At 36.0% G+C, this 18,442-nt stretch overlaps 1 protein-coding gene across 5 annotated transcripts in view; it reads left to right on the top strand.

Moving 5' to 3' along the window:
* SNX14 (sorting nexin 14) overlaps positions 1 to 18,442 on the top strand; it is a 45,967-nt gene that overhangs the window by 9,956 nt on the left and 17,569 nt on the right. For 2 of the 5 annotated variants that reach the window (XM_030267548.4, XM_030267546.4), the window contains exons 6-16: positions 2,784 to 2,871; positions 6,493 to 6,577; positions 8,816 to 8,972; positions 9,249 to 9,324; positions 10,166 to 10,210; positions 10,295 to 10,375; positions 10,520 to 10,634; positions 11,018 to 11,173; positions 11,462 to 11,586; positions 12,637 to 12,695; positions 16,197 to 16,223. In XM_030267548.4, the coding sequence (XP_030123408.3) occupies positions 2,784 to 2,871; positions 6,493 to 6,577; positions 8,816 to 8,972; positions 9,249 to 9,324; positions 10,166 to 10,210; positions 10,295 to 10,375; positions 10,520 to 10,634; positions 11,018 to 11,173; positions 11,462 to 11,586; positions 12,637 to 12,695; positions 16,197 to 16,223 (1,014 nt within the window). The remainder of the gene's footprint in view (positions 1 to 2,783; positions 2,872 to 6,492; positions 6,578 to 8,815; positions 8,973 to 9,248; positions 9,325 to 10,165; positions 10,211 to 10,294; positions 10,376 to 10,519; positions 10,635 to 11,017; positions 11,174 to 11,461; positions 11,587 to 12,636; positions 12,696 to 16,196; positions 16,224 to 18,442) is intronic. The other 3 variants (XM_030267550.4, XM_030267549.4, XM_032747233.3) reach the window with 2 other exon arrangements.

Below are 18,442 nucleotides of genomic sequence, written 5' to 3'. Positions count from 1 at the left end.
GCTGTCCTTATTTAGCAGCGTGGCTGGGTGAGCACTAGCAGGCAATTCATACCTGGCAGAGAGGCTGCTGAAACAGTTGGCTACGTTCCTTTGCAAAGAAAACTTTGGGCATAAATCCTTGGGCTAGCTGCTCTGCCTTTCATGTGAATGGATTTTGTGCAGAAGATACCTCTTTTTTATATTATTTATTTATTTATTAAAAAAACCAAACTTGTTTTTTGTTTTGTTTTTTGTTTTATGTGTTGTGCCAACTGATGCTGTCTTGGACATTATTGTTACCAGGATGTATCTCAGTGAGAAACCAGGGAAGTGTAATGTTTACAGGGCGTGCTGCAAGATAAAATAATGGATTTTTTTGCTTAGGAATAGAAGTGCTATAAGCATATAAAATCTGGTTTATGTTTGTTTCATTAATAAACTGTGTAAGAGTTTCTAATTTTTTATTAGCAGCTTAAAATTTAAGCAGGTCCTAAATTCAGACCACTTTAGGGGAACGAGAGTTAGTCCTTAAAATCCAGTGAACTCTACTGCAATTGGTCATTATACCTGTGTGCATTTTTGGTTTTTTTTTTTTTTAAGTATTTATGCTGGTTATATTAACATCTTTTTTTTCAACTTTGTGAGAAGAATAGAGCATAGTTGTAAGCAATCCCAAGTTTGTAGAGCTACAAAACATGGGTCTAAGTATTTTGCTTATGCTGTACAGGAAAACTATATAATATCTTGCTTATACCAGTGTTAATTTAAATGGCTCACTCTGTGCTTACTAAATATTTTTGGTCATTCATGGTACTGCAACTCCAGTTCTCTCAGATTAGTTCAGAATTCAGTAATTACTACATTTTTTGTAATACATTGCTATGAAAACATTTTTCTTTGGTGGTGACTAAACACCATGTTTTCATATATAGAGCTGCTTCTATTTTAAATGCAAGTTCTTTTTAAATGCAAGTAAGGCATGAAAAATTCTGAATTTTTGTTGAGTTACAAACCATAGCTTTACATTTTTATTAGCTTGTGACTTATTTTCTACATCTTTTTGAAGGGAGTTAGCCAAGTTTTGTAAGAATAATTGACACAGAGAGGAAAAATATCACTTTGTTATTTGTATGTGATTTACATTTATCAGTGAATCCCGTAAGGCTTTGGATGCAATAGCAGTTGGGTGTATCTCTCTTGAGACATTAGACTTTGTAACTGTTTACAATTAATAGTCCTAAAGTTCTGGGAAAACACAGCCAGCTTTTAAAATGTTTCCAAGAGGGTTATTTGGTCTTTCCCCTGAGTCACTGTAGATTTGACATTTTACAGGTTCATGATGTTTCTTTCGCCAGTCTTCAGTCTGCTGGTGATTAAAAGAATGTCTTTGCAAATCTGTTGTGAGAATATGTGGCATAAAGTTGTGTCCAAGTTGAGTTAGCTAAGATACTGGTTATCCAACTGTCAATAAAATAACAACTTCTTGGTCCAAATTACTTCATATATCTTCTTGTCTGTCAAATGCTAGTAATGCTGTAATACAGTTTGTTTGCTAATCCCTTGGCAATCTTAATCCCTTTGACAGTGTGGGTATTTTCTAACCATATTGCTTATAAAATGTCAGCTGCTGATCTTAGACCAAACTTTCCCCTGCAATGTTCTTATCTGCATTTGATTAGCTCTTGGAGGATGGTTGTGATTCTTGTGCCAGGCTGCTTTCTTTGAGGTGTTTTTTTTTTTTTTCCCCATGCAATTAGTTGCATACTTTGACTCTCGGGTCACTGGTATCTCTGGTATATGTACCTGATTGTTCATCATCAACATGCCTTTGGATATTCTATAACCCAGGCTAAAAATGCTTTAAAAGTTGAATGCTGTATAATGTAAAATATTTTATGCATAATTTTTAAAACTATTTTTAAATGTTCTGTTCTTGCTTGTAGGGTTCTCTTATAATGCAAGTAATATTTCCACTTACTACACTTATTTTTCACCAAAAAGTGTGATGGCTCTTGCATATGATCATTAGTTAAAACTAATGCAACTTCCTTTGTTTTGTCATTATTCAACTATTATACTTTAGTTTTACCAATGTATTAGTCATGCTTTAAAGTTCATATTAATAACAGTTAGATTTTTGGTTTTTGCTTGCATTTTGTGGAATGCTGGTATTATGATTTTTTCCACTCAGTTTAGTTGCAGTTTCTTCATTTAAGACTTAGTGTATTTCCTGTTTTCATTCAGTTTTCCAAAAACATCATGGAGTTAGGTATTTTTCTTCCTGAATCACATTTAAGTATTTTTACCATGAGTTTTCACTGCACGTATTTATTGCAGTGGATGGAAACTGTCAAGCCAGGTTAAAAGTTTGGATGATATTTTGATGTAGCGATTTGGAAATCTATTTAAATTCTTGCTTCCAAGCAGAAGCCACTTTAAATAATTTCAATTTCCTTTATACCATTGAGTTTGGATGTGTTTCCATATGTAGAAACTAGGTTAGATTTTACTCAGTCAAAATCATGCAGATAGTATATGACAGCAGGAATTGGTATATCATTGCAATTTCCTGATGTTTTTCTTAAGCCGTTGTGTGCACAGACCTTGTGAGAATGCTGTGTATTTTCCTCAGACAGAAGACTGCTGACTCTCTGGTAACTTTCATTTCAGTTCATTCCAGCTGAAGTATGACTGTTGAACACTTTTATTCTTATGCTTTTAATAGTGCCAGATGTATTGTGGTTGGATTAATAGAGATTTATTTTATTCTGTTTTCTCATGTGCCATGGTTTGAAACACTGCAGAAATATTACTGATGATGAGTCCTCAGTGGATGAGCTGAGAGGAACACTACGGTTTTTTGCATCTGTCTTAGTTCGGAGAATTCACAAGGTAAGGTGACTTAAAGGTATTAGTGTTGGTTTTCCATCAGAATTAATTGATATTCATCTCTTGTGAGTTCTTAATTTTTTTTTTTTAATTGTGATTCTGAAGTCAGCCTTACAGTGTACGTTGTTTCTAACCATCTGAGTTACTTCTTTTTGGTATCTACCCCATCATTCTGGAGCTTGTCCCCTTCCTAGTTGTAAACCATCTCTGAAGGTTCATCATTGGAAGTGTTCAGCATCATGTCGGATATGGCTTTGAGCAGCCAGTTCTAGTGGAAGATGTCCCTGCTGTGGCTGGGGGTTGGAATAAGTGGTCTGTGAAGGTCCCTTGTGACTCAAACCTTTCCCCAGTTCTTGCAAATTGATATATTTATTACACCAGTGCAAGGCATTATTAAAACCTTGTGATCTTTTAGCTGTCTTTTGGTGACTTAATTCAAGTGGAAACCATTTTGAGAATTACTGAAAAAGACCTACTAGAAAATGGTGAGCTGTGTTCTAGCTTCTGCTTGCTTATCTTCTTAAAATGCAAACAAGGCCCTTACATTGTCTATAAAGAGTAGTCTGTCATTAGGTGACCAGGTAAGAATTAAACCAGATGTGGTTCTTACACTAATGCAATTCTTCAGGAGCATTTTGAGTGCTAAAGATTAGAAGTTTTTATTTGCTGTGTTTAATCTATTAGCACATACTTTTTATTTGATGTGTTTAATCTATTAGCATATACTTTTTTTGTATGTGCACTCTTTTTAACAGCACAAGTATTTCCTGGTGAAGTGCTTCAAGCTTGTTTCACAGGAACTGCTTGTAACTTTTTGGCTGTTGTAAACAGAAAGGGTTGCTAACTCAATTTCCAGAATTAGTCAGTGCTGGCCTCTCTGTTGGAGCCACTACCATAAATATGTGTCTTTTTTTCCCCCTCCTTACTTACAGCAATATTTCCTGAACTACAAGTTGTACTTGACCCTGTCATGACTTCTTAACAGTGTGATTCTTTCCTTCTTATATATCAAATCCAGATAACTCTCTTGTCTCTAAATCAGACATGTTGCTTTTTAAAATGAGTACGGGGGAAGATTAGGAAATCCATGTAGCACAGACATTGTATGGAGATGTGAAAGTGGAGTAAAGCTTCAAAGTAAAAATCTAGACCAAGGTCTTAAAATTTAATTTGGGGTTGTAATACTTACTGGTGTTAGTTGCATTGTTCATGGATCCTTTGTTGACTCAGAAAGTGACCGTGTCTCCTGTATTGATCATGTAATAAGGCATTGATTGGGATATCTCAAGTGAGTTACAGCATCTTGAAGTAGAGTGTTAATTTACCATCTCTGCCTTTAACAGTGAGGATTTAAATTATATTATCTTCAGCTCTCTGGGTAGGCAATATGTGCAACAAACACTCAAGACACGTGTCAGTATTAAGCACCGTCAGGGGACCATACAAAATAAAGTTAATCACAGAAATACATATGTTGAGGAGAAATTCATCATCATCAGTTGAAAAATAAAATAGTTGTATACCTTTGCCAAGCAGCTGTACTCTCTTATGGATTTATTATTAAATGCTTGAAAGCAATAGTTCTAGCTAATAGAGATAAAATGTTTAAATAGAGGAAGAATTGTGTAAGAAAACACAGGTTCTTTTTTCATTTTTTAGATGAAATCTTTATATTTTTTTTGTGAAAGAATAGTCTACTTTTGAATTGAGACTTAAAATTGCAAATTGCTTTAATGAAAAGAATGCTTTTGTTTTTTGTTTAAAGCTGCCTAGGTCAAAGCATGGTTGTTGAATGAAGTTAGAAGCACTACAGGCCAGTCAGCTCTTAAATGTATGCTGAAATACTTCAAATCTAGATTTTTTTTTTTTTTTGCTATGGCCATTTCTGGATTGGTTAAAGATTTTGAAGCGAAACAGAAGGGTTATACCATGCCTTTGTACAGTGTGGTATAGATAACCCTGCATCTGACTGAAGTTTTTGACAAAAGTTTGCGGTGTCTGCCGCAGTGTTGATAATAATTTCCTTAGCTGTGCTCTTTGAGTTACCTCTGCAGGAAGAAACACTGTCCTCTCCTTACAAGCCATAGGAAAGTCTTAATTTCTAGAAATTACTGTTGGAATGTGAGGCACAGAAGACAGGGTTTTACATTGAAAAGCAGGAGCCTGTCCTTTTGTGCTTGTAAACAGGAGCTGACCTTATTTTTAGGCAGCTCCAGTCAATTGTACTGGCTTGTTGGGGCTGGCCAGGTCCGGTCATAGCTGTACACCTCAAATATCATAGGGGAGTGTGCAGGAATATGTAATATTCTCCTTGTACAATTGAATAAAAAATACCAACTTTTCTCTCAGCTCTGGTGGCCTTTGCAATTGCTTTGTCTCTTTACTTGTCCAGCAAGATGCTGTATTGAGGGATCCTTCCATTAGGAAAGAAACTTGTTCAAAATTCTTAGATTTTGAACATTCACAGGTGTATGTTTTTGCATCTCTGAGGTGTCTCTTGTTTAAAATAAAGAGTATGCAACGTGTAAATCACCTTCTAGATGAGTTTCTGTGAAAACTGCTGCAGGTGATAAAGAATCCCTTGAAACTGTACAGGCTGGGGTCTGACTGGCTTCAGGGAGAAGCTGTACTTGCTGCCAAGACCTGGGCCCATAGTAGGCTGTGAGCTGAATATGAGCTACCAATGGCAGCTTAAAACACCAACACCATCCTGGGCTGTAGTGACAGAAGCAGAGAAAATCAAGGAAAGTGATTATCTGCCTTCACTTGATACTCTTTGGATGGCATGTAGGATACTAAGCCAGTTTTGGGCTCTTCTTTAAAAGAAAGTGGTGCAGGTTCAACCAAAGGGCCACCAAGATTATTGGGGCTGGAGGAGGTGACTGTGTTCAGCTCAGGAGGTTTTCAGCACCAGCTTGGATACGGCCCTGAGCACCTCGATCAGAGCCTGTTTAGAGCAGGGCTAAGACAAAGTAATTTGTGCCTGAATTGTTCTCCTTCAGTTTTTGTAGCCACCAGAGAAAATAGAAATGCAGGACCCTAATACAATCCTTGATTAGATCATCCATGTTTTTTGTTTGGCTAATGATCACATGGTTTTGGTTTTGGCACTAATGATCTTTTGACTCTGTAACTCAAATTCTCTTTGGGTTCTGCCATCACTTGAAGGGTGACATTTTTTCTGCCTGTGAGTAGGAAGGTTTCTCTTTGGTTTTAGTCCTTGTGGACACGACTACAGTGTGTTAAGGCATGCAGATGTTAAAGCAGAGCATAGTTAACTTGATCCTTTTGTTGGTGGTCCAATCGTCCCATAGAACTGGGTTTCATATACTGTGACTCAAAAGTCACACTGCCTTGCTATGTTTATTGCAATGAAAAAATCATAATGCGAATGAGTTGACAATAAATGTATTAACTGTGTTGTTTATGGCATTTAGTACCTTGGCAGAAGAATGAGGTCCCTGTCAGCTCACCTAGAGAATTTTGAATTATTTCTTAATGGTTCATTATATGGTTCAAACTGGAACATATAAGCAAATTACTATGATTGATGGTTGTCTGTAATAAATTTTGCGGGGGAAAAAAATAGAACAGTTTTGGTTTGATTTTGAAATTATTCTTCAGGTGGACATTCCAACGGTTATAACAAAGAAGATGCTCAAGGCAGCAATGAAACACATTGAAGTAATAGCCAAAGCCAGGCAAAAGGGTAATGTCAAGACTTAATATGTTGTCAGTTTCAAAGGCCAAGTATTAATATTCTTTTATGCATGTTTGAGATTATATTGCTTTGTATTTTTATCCTTATGGCTTTTTTTTTTTTTTAATTAGATCCTTTTGCGTTTTTCTTCTGGTGCTTGCAAAGGCAAATAGGGAAAAAGTTGCAGTACATATTTATATTTTCTGTTTTGATTTTTATTGGCCCATGATGAAAATACTAAATTTCTCTATCTGTACAGGGGTTTTGTCTGGTCAGAACAATCACAATCATTTAGGAATGCTTCTTGAAGTTTTTCCTTTATATTCCAAACTAGCAGTTATAGATAAAAAGATTTGTAGATCTGTGCACTGTACCTCATAGCTCTTGTAGACAGAATGATTTCGGATCTGCATTAGTGAAGTTGTAATACGTTGAAAAGCTATGGAGAGACTTTGAGCAGAAGCATATTTGTTATCCAAGATAAGAGTATCTTCACAAACCTAATGTAAAATTTATATTTAAACTGCACATAGAAGAAATATTTGGAAACACTTGCTGTTGTTATTATTTTTTTCACTGGCTGTGTTCCACTGTGCTGTATCTACTAAATGTGGTTTCATTCAACTTTTAAGTGTAGATGTTTACTTTAACTGGAGTCGTGAACTTTTCTTCTTTCCGTCCAAATGTCTGCTTGATATCCATAAATACATGCCATTGGTCCTGTGAGTAGTGTTAATGATTAAGATGAGTAATGAGACATAGTGTAATCATGTTGGATGTCTTTCATGGCACAACAGCAATTTCAAGATAGCAGATAATCTTGCAGTGCTGTTTTATGCCAAATTTCATGTTCCCTTTGATTTCTACCAAGAAGTTTGAAACACTTTTCTTTAGCAGTAAAGAACTGTATTTTAAATATACAGTATTGAAAATATAGCCTTTTTTTTCTCTCGGTGTTTTAAAGAAAAAGACTCATTTCCTAAGGGCAGATATGTGAAGTAGCAGCTGAAAATTACTTTTAGTAGCACTTTCTATTAAACTTTGCTAAAGCAGCCACCGTAATACATGGTTCAGAGACAGCTTTCAGGCCCTGCTTCAGTTGCTAGTTGAGCCTAGCCTTTTCTCCTTATTTTCTAAATCCTTTTAAAGTGGATTGCTTTTAGGGGGCATTTCCTTTTCGTCTGCTCTTGTTACTCTTACCTCTCTTAGTAATTCCTATTTGCACAGACACCTCCACAATTCATTACCTGTCCTCGCTAGAGGGTGCATTCCTTCTCTCTGCTTTTAGTGACACCAGCTGGGCAGATTTATCAGGTGATATATATTGCTGCATCCCCTCTGTCAGCTGACACCACTCATGGGTTTTGGCTGTGAAGGCCAAGCCAGCAGGCTTCTCTCATATGCTGGGAATAAGCTTTAACTTTGAGGGTAGCTGGGAATATATTACATACCTCACTATGCCTGGTGGTGGTGTTGGCAAGAGGCTGTGCCACATTGCTAGTTCAGCTAGGTGTGATTTATAGCAGCTCAGTTCTTGCCTTTGAAGTGATCTGAAGAAATGTAACATTGTTGCTTCTAATTAATATCTATAGTTTTTAATCTGATAAAGAAATAGTCTTTCAATTCCACTGTAATTTAAGAGGCAGTACTGTAGCAGATCCTCCTGAAGGTTTTGTCTTGATTCACCCTGTGTTTAAAATGTATGTTCCTTCACGTTTGTTTTTATGTGTTCTAAGCAGGAAACAGATACTACAGGACTGAGTAAAAGTTGACGTTGATTTCAAATTGTGTTGTAGGCCAAAAAATGGAGATCATGAAGAAGGTCAGGAAAAAGGCAATTAGAGGCAGACTTCGCATGATGCAATTTTTTTTGAGAATCCAGATGCTGAATTCTTATATTTAGTTTATATATATATATATATACATATATATATAATTGAATATATAAATAAAAGTGTATATTATTTTTTATATATAATGATAAATGAGAAAGCATTCTGGATACCGTGCAAACTGCTATTGTTTGGTGAAGGAATTCTTACTTCAGTGTGAGATTTTATTTTTGCATAGCTAGGCTATGCAAAGTCTAAGCCAAGGTTCTTCTGTAAAATTTCAGCATTTTATCCCTTTGGCAGTTGTGTTTGTACTATAAATACTAACTTTTTAGCTCAAACAAAAACCAATTGCCTTTTGTTTACCAGTAAGAAGAAGCTGAAGCAACTCTGTAATGTTGTCTTTTACTTTCAGTAAAAAATGCAGAATTTTTGCAGCAAGCTGCTTTAGAAGAATATGGACCAGAACTGCATGTTGCTTTGAGAAGCCGAAGGGATGAACTTCACTACTTAAGAAAACTTACTGAACTTCTTTTTCCTTATATTTTGCCCCCAAAGTCAACAGAATGCAGGTATATAAATTACTTAGAATTGCGTTTTTTAAAGCGTTTCCATACTATGTAGTAAAATAATATTGGAAGGTGAAAGAATGAACTTCACAGTCATCTTCCTTCTTACTCCTTTTTTATGATTTTTAAAATTTATCTTTAAAATAGCATGCTTATGGTATTATTAAATCCTAAAATATTTTCTAGTAGTATATGACAGAGTTGGAAACTTCACTTAGAAATTTATGTAATCTAATACTGCTTTGGATTTTTATTTCCTTTCTTTTATTTTCTTTTCAGATCCCTGGCCCTTCTCATTAGAGAGATTCTCCCTGGTTCAGTTTTCCTTCCCTCGATGGATTTCTTAGCTGACCCTGTAAGACTTTGGAGCACAATAATAATCTTAATTCATTCAAAATTACTGTTTACCTACTAAGTATATTGTGGTAAAGCAAATGACGTGCAGTGACTTACTTGCTGTGCATTTTGACTAGATACAAGAAAAAGAAATCTTGTGGCCAACTATTTTGTTTGTTCATATGAATTAACTCACTGAACTGACTGAAATAACAGTATTGGTGTGATCTCTTAAGCATGTATTTTTCAGTGAAGGATTACAGCTCCTGTCAAATGGGAGAATGCTGTGTTAGTGTAAATATCTACAACTTACTATTGCTACATTTAAAAAGGGCTCAGTTACTTGAACTCTACCTCTGTGGATCTTAATAGCAGTCTAAGTAACCACCTTTTTTGCAGCTGTATCAAAATAATTTTTTCCCCCTTAATTCTGCAAATCAAGGGGCATTTATTTCTGAAGCTGCAGCACTGCCATCCTTGTTTTTATATATGCATGTATTTTATTAGGCAAATTGGCAGTGCTTATGCAGGTATCACCTGGCTGCAAACAGAAAGTACTATAGTGTGGAAGTATTACTGATTCATTAGATCTGCACTTGGAGTAAAAATACTTTGGAGGCCTTTCTTCCATTGGGTAAAGAATATTTCTAGGTGAGTCTCTTCAGAAATTTCCTGACATGTAAAAACTTGAGGAGACCATTGGAGGTTAGTTCTCAAACGTGTATTGCCAGGCTTTGCTTTTTTAAAAGTATTAATATACTCACATTTAAACTTGAGTATAAAATAGTATTGAAATAATTTTAATCTATTTTGTTGAGTTTTTTAATAATATTTTTTTTGTTGTGTTGTATTTCTTGCAGGATACTGTCAACCATTTACTGCTGATCTTCATTGATGATAGTCCAGTGAGTACTGACAGAGTTAAAACAGTGGCATTTTGATCACCCATGAAAGGAGCTTTCTTACCCAGTTTTCATTTTTTTCTGCAGCCTGAGACGGCAACTGAGCCTACTTCATCATTGGTTCCATTCCTTCAGAAATTTGCTGAGCCAAGAAATAAAAAACCATCTGTAAGCAAAGGCAGCCTTTACTCCCTTTCCTGTTTTGAATAAGTGTTTTACTTTACCTGCTGATTTTGTTCTACAGCTCTTTGTGTTATTTATATACTGACTGAAAGTTTTAAAGTTGGCTGACAGCATTTTTAACCTACTCAGGTACTGAAACTGGAGCTAAAAGAGATCAGAGATCAGCAAGACCTTTTATTTCGGTTTATGAACTTCCTGAAACAGGAAGGGGCTGTCCATGTGCTGCAGTTCTGCCTGGCTGTGGGTAAGATTACAGATGTGTGCTGATGTTACTTGATGATATGTAAATAATTTTAATGGAACACTGCAATTTACATTTGGGTAATTTTGGAAGAAAAAAATCATTCATATGCCAGGAACAACCTCATGAATTTTTCCGTACTGTGATAAGGAATAATTTCTTCTAATTGCAATATATTTTTAGTAATAACTTTATGAACAGATCTGAATTATAGTTAATTAGAAGGCAGCTGCCTTGTTACCTCAGATTTTGAGATGTCATATGTTGCTTTTAATTTTGAAATTTTCAAGTTACTTACTTATAGGAAAATGTTATAGGGTACTTCAAGATGTTATTTGTTTGCCAAGTTGATCAAGCAATGTTTTTTTCTTTCCTTTATTTCTCAGAGGAATTCAATGACCGAATTTTGAGACCAGAGCTATCAGATACTGAAAAGATGTCTCTTCATGACGAAGTACAGAAAATTTATAAAACTTACTGTTTGGATGAAAGCATCGACAAGATTAAATTTGACCCTTTCATTGTGGAAGAGATTCAAAGAAGTAAGTTGGAATTCAAAAGGAATAATGTACATTGGAATTTAGACAGCATCTTGTAATGAAGTGAAAACAAATTTTGCCAAATATCATTGAACTTTTTTTTGCCAGTTTTAAAAATTATTCCCGTACTATACTGCGCTTAATACTTTTTTTGGCAATTATTTCTGTTTTTTATTTATAAAACTTTGAGTAGCTTGTAAAATAATCACCAAGTCTGACCAGAAGAAAATATGAACTTTATATGCCTGTGTGTATATCACCCTCTATTCATACTTAATGTTTTTTTAATAGTTGCTGAAGGTCCATATAAGGATGTTGTGAAACTTCAAACTATGCGGTGTCTTTTTGAAGCTTATGAGCACGTCCTTTCTCTGCTTGAGAATGTTTTTACTCCCATGTTCTGTCACAGTGATGAGGTAAGCATGAAGGATTTGAAGAGTAGTCTTAAAACCAAGACTATATTTTTTTAGGATACACTATTTACAACAGTCATGTGTATGTGGAACTGAAAAACATGGCTTCATTTTCCACTTCAGCTGACATTCTAGAGCTGGACCATTCTCAGTAGGAAAATGAAATTCATTCTAGTCCAGCAGAATAAAAGGAAAACTTCATTTTTTTGATGTAACAATTCGTGTATATGGCAGCTATTACAAAATTATCTCCACCCTGTCTTTGTGATTGCAAATTTAGTGCAAAAGTAATCTGCCGGATAGATGTAGAACACAATGTCTTTATTTACTTTTAAAAATGTAATGGTATTTAAAGATACAGAAGTTGTATTTAGGTTTTATTAGCATTATGCATCCCTGCAGCTAAAAGTCTGGTGTTTGTTTTCAAGAAGATCGCTCAATGTAATTTACAAGGTATTTAAGATTGCTGTATGATTGGGTTCTAAATGCCACCTTAAGAATTCGCTGCACTGGGTTGACTTTATCTGCCTACGGCCTTCTAGTAGGACACACTTTAATCACAGGAGTGAGTCTGAATTCATGTTCCTTTCAGAAGTTTGTGTATGTAAGTCAGGTTGTGTTTTAAGCTTCTTTCATTCATTTGAGGCAGAATGTATTGATTTTTCTAGGGAGTGGGTAGTTGCCTTACTTGGCATTAATAAAAAGAACTTTTCTCAAAAATGGTTTTGATAGTCATCTCTCCCATGATAGCTATAATGCTTTAAATGCTTGGTTTTTTAACAAGGAGGAGACATGGATTTTGGTGCTTAATTTAATTTTTATTTCTACTTTGTGGTTTTAATCTCATGATTATGTAAGGTTAAGTAAATAGTCCTAGTCTCATGTATTGATTATTGTATGGTCTGTCCTTTTCCAGATTAAAATTCTAACTGCTAGATTATGGTCAGATTGGCTTTTCCTTCAGTTCTTACTTCCTGAATTTTGGAATATTGTTGCACAGTAGCCTTTACCTCAGTTAATCTAGTGTTTTCTTTGATACTTTGTCTGCTACAGTACTTCAGACACCTTTTAAGAGGAGCAGAGTCACCAACCCGCAATTCGAAGTTTAACAGGTAGGTATGGTTTTCTTTGGTTTTTAATTAAAAACATCAAAATATTAAGCCAGGAGAATTTTATTATTGCCTTATATTAATTTGACTAAATTTTTTTGTTTCTATTTTTTGTTTCTAAATGAACAAATTACATACTAAAGATGCAAGCAGTATTATATGAGACATCTGTTCTCTTGAAGTATTTTACATTCAAGAATTCAGTATGTGATTTAGACCTCAGCATTTGAGAAGAGGGAAGGGAAAAAAAATAAGCAGTGAGAATTAGATTATGTTAAAATAAAGTGATGATTTAATTGACTGTGTATATTTAGCACCATTTTAGTGGTGCTAAGCTGTGTCTTCTTGGATTTCAGATGGTACAGGGATAGGTACAGCATACCCTATGTCAGACCAGCCTGGTTATTTGATGGGAATCTCCTCTTACCATGGTAGGGAGGTTTTGCCACTTCTCCTAAATCAAACATATTTTCCTACCCCAGCTCCGGTGCAGAAATGCAGCATCAGAAGCCTTGTTTCTGAGCCATATACTTATAGTCCAGGCCTCCTTCAGGCTCCTTACAGCCTGTGGAGGAGAAGAGCCTTTCCTATGGTGGGGATGGGTGATCTTCTCTTGTGGGCTTGGGCTGCATTGATAAACCTTGAGGCCTCAAAATTTCTTGTGTTTCACTTTATGCTGGATGGCTCTGAGAGTCATCCAGCATGACTTTCTTGAGCCCAACTGAATTTCTCTTACAGCCTAGCCAAAAGAAGGAAAACATCAGTGGGACAGTCTTTGATTTGGATAGGCTTTCTTTCTTGATATGAAGTAAGATCCATGGTACTGTGGAAAATGATAATGCTTGTCCTCTTCTAGAGGGGTAACACTGATTCATTTAACCTTTACTGCTTTCATTAGAATTACACCTGACAGTAAACTTCTGTTTCACAGCCTACTGTGAGATTCATATTACTGGCACATACCTTTCTTCCCTGCTTCTCTTCTTCAAAAATGGGATGATTTCTTCTTTTTATTATGTCTCCATTGGTGACATCTTCTATGTAGTCTTTATAGATTTTATACGTCCAGGACTGGAACTTTGGTGTAGTGCTGTCTCCTAGTGGTGCTGGCAAGCTTCTGTTTCTTAACAAAGAGGCCTGGGATGAAGGCAGCTAGCCCAAACTTTCCTTTCCTACACAGTACTCCATGTAGGGTGACCTTAAACACGCTTCAAGCTTCTGTTGAAGATGGCTACAGGGTTTCACCTAGACCTTTAAATCTGCCCTCTGGTTTCTTCCCCCAGGTTGTTCATGTCAGGCGTTGGAAGTATTCTGTCATACTCTTCTTAAATCTAGTTAAAATATGAAAACATGTAGGTCACCTCTCTGGTGCTTGACTTTTAAAAACAGAAAGGGGGAAGTTACAGGCCATTGCTGCCTGCAGTCTTTGAAATGCATCTCTGGCTACAAAATAAACAAATTTTGTTTGGCGGCTGTTGCAGCATATTCTCAAGCAGCATCCATAGCTTTACTGAAAATGTATCTGGTTTACGTTTTAGAGCAATTTGAATACTTTCAGTATATATGCTGATTTACAATACAAGATACTGTATGTTCCAGAAGTGGTGCCTCAGTGATTATGTCCATGAAACAGAGGTCCTATCTTGCAAGTAGTTTGCCTGTTGCTTTGGAATTTCCCTCTGCAGAATTATGTACAGTCACTTCCAAGGGGGTAGGGAAAAATGAAGGTTTCTTGCAGAATTATTCCAGATGTTATTCCATGTATTTTGTCCTGCCCTTTCTTTCTTACTCTAACATTAGTTCCACTTGAAAGTAATTAGATGCAAAGAGATCAGTTTTGTTTACCATATTTTTGATGTGCTTTAGTGTGGATACTGTGTGTGTATTGCATAGATACTGCTGATTAAAAATCAGATCAAGAAGTAGGTATGAGATCCCAGTGGAACGTGTGTGTGGGTAATGTGTTGAAACATTTCCCTTATTGCAAGACAAGAAAATTACAGTTTCTAGAAAATATAGGTGGAAAGGTAGGAAGAAGGTTTGAATCACTTTTTGGTTTGAATCACTTGTTTGAACTGTACAGAACAATCACAGCTTTTTGCAGACAGATAGGACAAATAATGTGCTATGAGAACTGCAAAGCCAATAGGTGGGCCGTGCCAGGGGTTTCTGGAGTGTAAAGAAGTCACATTGAGAGTATTCTGACTACTTGATAACTAACTGTGGTTGTCATCAGTTGTAACTGATGTATGTGGCCTATGATAACTGATGTTTCAAGTTCTTGGTCTGTTAATTTGGGTAGCGTGGAAGAGAAAACAAGAATTCCATCTCTCTCTCACATTTATATATTTATAATACATTACCACGTTACTTAAATGTAGTCTGTGTTGAAAGTTTTAACAGAGAAAGAAAAGCTGTTATGTAGTATGAGCTCCTAGATTTCTGGATTTCTGTATATCTATCTCAATTTTCAACATACCATAACCACAAATGGAAATAGACAAATATTAGAATAGCAGTGGAATTAAAGCATTTTTTAGGTTAAAGGACCATGTAGAAAAGATACTAGCAATTTCAGGGAGTGGTTAGGAGAAAAACCCATGGAACTAAGTCTGTGAAAAGTTCTATACAGTGTAATAGTAATTTCTAACCTGCTAGGTTATATTTCCAGTTTCACAGTTTACACAGCCAAAGGCAGTGTAAGATGTCTTACAATCAGATCCTTCTGTAAAACAAAATCTAATATTTTAATGTTTTATCCCATGTTAGTTTGTCCACAATTCAGTAGCTCTAATTCATTAAATTCCTGTGTGTGGTGACAGTGTAGTTAATTCATTTAAACATTTTGATTGGAATTACTGGGTTGATGTCTGAGGTGTTGGTTCTATGTACCAGGTTATGTAGACTGTCAGAAATGTGTGACAGTTCTTAAAATCTGTGAAATACAAATATTTTAAAAATTATTTTTTAATAGCGGCTCTTACTATACTTAATACATATATTATACTGTATTATATATGTATAGGCTATACTAATAGAGAGAGGGAGAGAGCATGTATTATTACACAAAGTGAGGCCACAGCCTTTTCTTTGTATTGGCCAAACTGACTTGATTCCTACATTACTTCTGAATATAGGTAATAGGAAAAGTTAGCTGGCTATTTGGCATTACAAATAACTCTAAGAATGAAAATTTTCTCCATTAATTTGTGGTTGCTTGTGCTGAATCTTCTGAAAGTTTCAATAACTGATTTTTCAAATTCAAAGGCCAGGCTTGTGACGATGAGATGAGTAAATACTGTTCACATTCCACTTTCTTAGGATTCTAGGTCAGGAAGTCCTAATGGTACTACGTCTTTTCTTAACCCATGGTGGTGGTCAAAGCCTATTCAATTTTGTTGGGATAGGTCAGTCAGATTTGGTTTGGTTTGGGTTCTTTTGTTGTTTTGGTTTTATTTTGATTTCCTGCTGGGCTCTGAGGTAATTTATTGCCTGTTGTTGCAGAAGTAGCCTGAGTTTGGATGACTTACGGTAAGTCTATCTAACACTCAATAAATGTTGTGTGTTAGTTATGCTGCATCTCTCATGACTTCATCATACAGCCTTTTTAACAGTAATTAACTGTTCATTTTATTTGTAAAAGACATGAATGTCTTCTCCAGACTGAGGTGCATTTCTCTTCACAAAAAGCTTTGCTCCCCATGTCCTTTTCACAGGTGTTTAGAAATTGCTTAATTACTAATTTCGTGTGTTTGCATTACATTAGCATTGTTTGCTGTACATTAACACTTTGATGAATACATTTCCAGACCTTAAAACATTTTTTTTTTACTTGTAACTGCTAGCTGCTCCAAAATTTCCTTTACTCCATGTCATATTGTTATCCACTTGCGTGCTTGTTTTGTTTTGCAAGCTGTATCTGGAGTGATTATTGTCTAACATCACTTGCAAATATAACCATTTTATGATTTTTAAGCACTCAAACCCAACAGTTGCCCAAATTAGTTCTCTCTGCAGCTTCTCTTGTGACTGTTACAGGTTTGATGACAACATATGCTATTTTTGTTTAATTTGCTGTAAGGAAGTACGTGACCACTCGTTAATGCCTTAATAGCTGTCCAGTGGTTTGTTTCTCATTATTCATGCCTCTTTAAATACAAGGTATCCAAACTCAGAAAACAATGCTTTCCTCATGGACTTTTCCTTAACAGAGGATAAGTATGATATAGTTTGCTCATCTAGTTTAGAGGGGAAATTTTTCAACTTAATTTTTCAGGTTAAGAATCAAGGTAGTTAGATGCTTTTATATTTTATGTGCCAGTTCAGCTTGTTGAGTTATAACTTGCTTGATTGTTGAGCAATAAGGAGTTCTTGAGTTATAAATGCAGCTCATTGATTTTCAAGTGCAGCAGTATGTGCTCAGCATTTCTCCTAACTGTGTGTAGGGAGTCTAGTCAGCCAAAGGAAATGGTACTATGGCTTCACATGCATGTTAATATCTGCCTTGTCTGATATATACAACTGGTCTGGTCCTGCTTGACCCAGAGAGGCTCACAGCATCATTCTTCATCATTCTTCAGCTGCACAGCCCTGGCTCATCACCTGCCAAAATCTGTTCAGTGCACTGAATGAGGCAGGCATTGGGAAAATGATTTTGCAACCGTCCATGATTGAAGAATGCCACAGTGCATAGTGGACTACTGCAGTCTTCAGTCTGCAATTCCCTCTTATAAACAATAATTGTAATTTTTTTAATGTTAGGTATGTGTTACTTTTGGAATTTTTGAAAAAAAAAAAGAAGTGTTCCAAGCTCTTGTTGTCACATCATTCTTCAGGAATGTTGGAGCCTGTAGACTGCACAGAGGGCCCTCCTGAGAAAGCAACTATAGAATGATGGTCTAATAATGCTATTTATATGGATTAACACTAGGGGGAGTGAGATATTTTTCCAACACGTTTTGGATATATATATATATATTTGTTGACAGGTCTTAAAAAAATTCTAGTCTCTGTTATAAGCTGGCTACCTCCTGTCATATTTGGTCCTTCATGTCTTGAACCTGCCCCTGTCCTAGTCCCATCTTCCCTTCTATCTAGTCTCAAGGTCTTTCTTCTGTTTCTGCTTAGCCAGTGAGTCTGTTAGACTTTCATCGTGATACCTTTTGTATATATTTTTTTATTGTTCCATTTCTTTGAAATGTCAAGTCATCCTGTTGTTGGTCCATCCATCTTTGTTAACATCCACACAATTTCTTTTCCGTGCTCATCTAATGTGATTTGTGATCAAGGATTTTTGCCAAACCAGTCCTGTGTTCTCTCCATATATTGTGGACAGTGTCTGTGTACCCTCTTATTCAGTGATGTTTGTTCCGAATTTGTCTCTTCCTGTGAAGAGATTCCTATCCTAGTTTGTCACTTTATACTTGTCCAGTTGAGTGATTGCTTTTTATTCACGTGGTGTAATCTTTGGGCTCTGTGTTGGGGCTGGAAGGGTTGGTTCCTAGCTGCCAGGTTGAGCCCTGGCTGCATACAGCTTACTGAATGCTGCCTTCACCTGCAGCATGCTCAGTGTGGGCAAGAAGTGCTTTGAGCCTGGAGTCCTATCAAATCACTGACCTTGTGCAAATTAATGTTTTTGCTCAAACTCTTGAGAGCTGCACTAGTTTTCAGCAGAATGATGAAAATTCCCTTCAAGGTTAAGCCAGAGGTCTGAAATACAAGCCTTCCAGAAAAGCTAGTTTTGTCTGATT

Source organism: Taeniopygia guttata, chromosome 3 (assembly GCF_048771995.1).
Source record: "Taeniopygia guttata chromosome 3, bTaeGut7.mat, whole genome shotgun sequence".
In the NCBI taxonomy this organism is placed as follows: Eukaryota; Metazoa; Chordata; class Aves; order Passeriformes; family Estrildidae; genus Taeniopygia; species Taeniopygia guttata.
This window is presented reverse-complemented; position numbering and strand designations above follow the sequence as displayed.